The sequence below is a fragment of the Poeciliopsis prolifica genome, unplaced genomic scaffold (assembly GCF_027474105.1).
Source record: "Poeciliopsis prolifica strain line A6 unplaced genomic scaffold, Auburn_PproV2 SCAFFOLD168, whole genome shotgun sequence".
In the NCBI taxonomy this organism is placed as follows: domain Eukaryota; kingdom Metazoa; phylum Chordata; class Actinopteri; order Cyprinodontiformes; family Poeciliidae; genus Poeciliopsis; species Poeciliopsis prolifica.
In genome coordinates this window covers 124,991-129,186 of record NW_026562543.1, presented here as the reverse complement: position 1 = coordinate 129,186, position 4,196 = coordinate 124,991, and the positions used below count along the sequence as shown (strand labels likewise).

Genomic DNA, 4,196 nt, shown 5'->3' with positions numbered 1-4,196 from the left:
AAAACAATAAAGAAACTATTTTAAAAAACAGAAATGTGGGTTTAATGAAGTTACCTGCTTAAAGGTTATTTTCAAAAGGTAATCTGAAAAACCTGATTCATTGGGACATATATTTTAATTTGCAGTAAATATGTTCTTTTTCAAATAAAACAGATTTTTTTAAAAACAAAATCAGGCTTAAAATCTGCTGCTGTTTTATTTAGTTAAATTTTTCCACATTAGATTCAACATACCAAACATTTTATGATACATTTTTCATCCTATTCATCAGTTGCTGCTTTAACATTTATTTGTTGTTCCATTTACTGTAATTAAATGATTTTAACCATCTAAAGTATATATTTAGTTTATTTTAACTATTCAGTGATAATAACAAATGGCTCATATGCAGACTAATCATAAATACTTTCTCTATCCTTTGAAATACATTTATATTTTTATTGATTATAAAACAGCAGGATGTTAATGTATGAATTCTGCAAGGCTTAAATTTGCTTATTAATAGAATCTCTTAGAGGTTTTTGGTATTTTATACTTTCATGACTGAGTTTTCACTGCTTAATGCCAATTAAGCCTTAAATCTGGGGACAGAAATTCACACATGAAGAGGATTCTGGATCAAACCTCATCTTTCCGTGTGGATTTTTCACGTTTTCCTGAGTTTCCTCCCACAGCGTGAAGGTGTTCGCTGACTCGCCTCCAGGTGTGAGTCGGTCATGGGACGGACCGGCAGCAGCGGCCCGAAAGATGCATCAAAGCTCAGGAAGTGAACGGAAGAAAGGAGAGCCTCACTCTCTGGGGACAGCCTGTAAGAACTGCTTATCTTCAGAAAATGATTGGAATCAGTGTTTCTATTATTTTTGACAGCTGGGACACAAGGTGGGGATTTTCCTGTTTCATTTCATCCATGAGAGGAAACAAGTTCAGAAAAGAACATCATGAAGCGGGGAAACCCAAAGGCTAAATACCTGCTGCGAACTGTCTGCCTATGAAAACTCAGCATGAGCAGACTAATATTAGCAACATGGAGGGAAAGTGTCACAGAGCCACTGTAAACCCCGAAACAGTTAAAGTGACTGTAGGCGTACTGTTTGCTTTGGAAAGAGGGAAATTTCATTCCCTGCCAAACCTGCTGGCCTTATCAGCTGCGATCAGGCAGTTAAACCTGCTGCGGATATTGCTTACATACGGCCTCGCTCACAGAAAGCTCTCCTTCTCCCAGCTTCAGAGTTTCACTGTCAGGAAATAATCACAGATTATCAGATATTAAAGGAAATACAAGATATAAAAACAGAAAAGTGAGATTTTAGATTACTGAACACAACAGAAAACAAACATTATGATTCAACAGGTCGTCATTATTCTCTGTAATCTTTTTCTTTTCAGGCTCAAAGTTTTTATTCAATCTTTCCGTCGACCCAGAAAAGTCTTGTGATGTCAGGACACTTGATCTCATGCAGTTTATCCTGGTTAAATAAAACCTGAGTGAAGTTGTCATTGTTAATATTGTTTGCGTTTGTTCATGTGGAGCATTGATCTCTGGTTACCTATGAACACTTTTTTTTTTAAATAACAGTCTTAATTTTACACATTTTAGTTGCACAAATGTGAAACACTTTATTGAAATTATATTTTGCTTGATTTTATAAAAGAATTGGCTGGTTGACCTTTGATGACCTCTGGAAACTTTCAAAATGACAGCAGCCAAAATGAACATTTTTGTCACCAATTCCGTTTAACTTTCAGGAGGTGAAGGTGGGAGCCGACGTCACTCAGGTGATCAGATAAATTCAGGATGTTTTACAGCAGCTCAGAGGTTTATTATTGACCTTTGGACTGAACCTACAAGTGGAACTGAACTGGTTGTTTCTCATTTCAGAGAGACGATCAGATTCGCCTCCAGACCAAACGAGCAGCTTCCTCTCAGTGAGTCCAGCTGCAGGAGAGAAAAGAGGAAACTGCTGCTTCCAGCTGCTCACACTGAAGGCGAGTTGGACCAAAAACACTCAGAGTTCAGTGACTGACTGGACCTTCTGTTTTCAGCTTCACTCAGAGACAAAATGGCTTCCAGACCAGAGGAGGACCTCTGCTGTCTGGTCTGTCAGGACGGCTTTAAGGATCCGGTTGTTCTGTCATGCAGCCACAGCTTCTGTAAGGAGTGTCTGAAGAACTGGTGGAGACAGAAACCAGCAGGAGAGTGTCCAGTTTGCAAGAGGAAATCTTCAAGAGAGGAACCGACTTTAAATCCGGCTCTGAAGAGACTCTGTGAATCATTCTTAGAGCAGAGAGAGCAAAAAGCTTCAGAGAGTCTCTGCAGTCTGCACTCTGAGAAACTCAAACTCTTCTGTCTGGACCATCAGCAGCCAGTTTGTCTCGTCTGCAGAGATTCAGAAAAACACATCAAGCACAGATTCAGAGCCATCGATGAAGCTGCTCAGGATCACAGAGAGAATCTGAAAACATCTCTGGAGCCTTTAAAGAAGAAACTGGAGCAGAAGAAGGAAGTTAAAGAGGAGTTTGATCAGACAGCAGAACACATGAAGGTCCAGGCCCGACACACAGAGAGGCAGATTGTTGAGCAGTTTAAGAAGCTTCATCAGTTTCTAGCAGAGGAAGAGGAGGCCAGGCTGGCTGCACTGAGGGAGGAAGAGGAGCAGAAGAGAGGGATGATGGAGGAGAAGATGGAGGCTCTGAGCAGAGAGATAGCAGCTCTTTCAGACACAGTCAGAGCCACAGAGGAGGAGCTGAGAGCTGAAGACGTCTCATTCCTGCACAACTACAAGGCTGCAGTGGAAAGAGTCCAGCGCTGCCCCCTGCTGGAGGATCCACAGCTGCCCTCAGGAGCTCTGATAGACCAGGCCAAACATCTGGGCAACCTGGCCTTCAACATCTGGAGCAACATGAAGGACATGGTGACCTATACTCCTCTGGTTCTGGACCCAAACACGGCGAATCCAGAACTCCTGCTGTCTGAAGATCTGACCACTTTGACATATGGAGAGGAACAGCAGCTTCCTGTCAACCCAGAGAGGTTTGCTCGCTTTTGTTCGGTTCTCAGTTCTGAGGGTTTTAACTCCGGGATCCACAGCTGGGATGTTGAGGTTGGAGACAGTGAAGACTGGATGCTTGGCATGTTGGCAGAGTCTGTCCAGAGGAAGAAATTTATACGGGATGGATGGTTGGGTGTCGGCTATGATGGTCAATACTCAGCAGTGTGCCTGCCAGCTCCTTTCACCGTTCTCTCTGTCCAGAAAAAGATCCAGAGGGTCAGAGTGAATCTGGACTATGATGGAGGAAAGCTGTCCTTCTCTGATCTGGACACTAACACACACATACACACCCTCACACGCACCTTCACTGACCGGATGTTTACTTTCTTCAGCACTCAGGATGAAATAAAAATCCTTCCAATGAAAATCTCAGTGATCAAACAGCAGCTCTGATGTTTTCAGCATGAAGAACATAAACTGAAATAAAGCATATAGTTTGGATTGAAACTGAAGATGATCTGATTATCTGGGGGCTTTATCTGTTTTATGATTTGATTATTTTGAGTCTGTTGTGTCTGGAAACCGTTGTAAACCAATGTGTTGAAATACTGTAGAGTATGCGCCGTTTTCAAATTGGCTTTATGAATGAATGCAACTGTTGCACCAGAATTGTTTCAATCGTTTCTAATCTGTATAAAAAGTGATGTATAAATAAGGATCGATTGATTCTGGCTCCATTTGTTCGTCCAGAGTAAGGCGGCTAATCACAGCCAAGGACAATAATTAGCTGCCTTATACATAAATGTATAAAGATTGTAGCTTCCAGTGAACAGTAAACAAGATCAGAACAAGTGGAAGAAAAAAACAACTCAGTTTGAAAAGAAAACTTTATTAACCATCTTTTTTCCTCCTCCTGGCTCTGATTGGTTGCTTTGCATTTCTTCAGATGGATCACAGGAAGGAGGAGCAGCTCAATCTTTTCACCGTTTCTCATTTACAGTGTCAGGACACGATGACAGTTCAAATAAATGTGTAAAAAACATATTTCTGTAAAAGTTACATCCTGTAGTTTGAACGTTTGTGGATAAATAAGACTGTTTGGTCTCTTATTTATTATATTTAGTTGCAACCTTTACATGAATCTGCATGTTTCATCTCTTTGCTGCGACCAAAATCCAACAGAATAAACCTGAATCATAAAATCTC

General features: G+C 41.0%; 1 protein-coding gene across 1 annotated transcript; it reads left to right on the top strand.

Moving 5' to 3' along the window:
* Nucleotides 1-1,887: 1,887 nt before the first annotated feature.
* Nucleotides 1,888-4,196, top strand: LOC129356362 (nuclear factor 7, ovary-like). The gene has a single exon (XM_055025955.1). It carries the CDS (start codon nt 2,061-2,063, stop codon nt 3,441-3,443), a length of 1,383 nt encoding a protein of 460 aa, XP_054881930.1. The 5' UTR covers nt 1,888-2,060; the 3' UTR covers nt 3,444-4,196.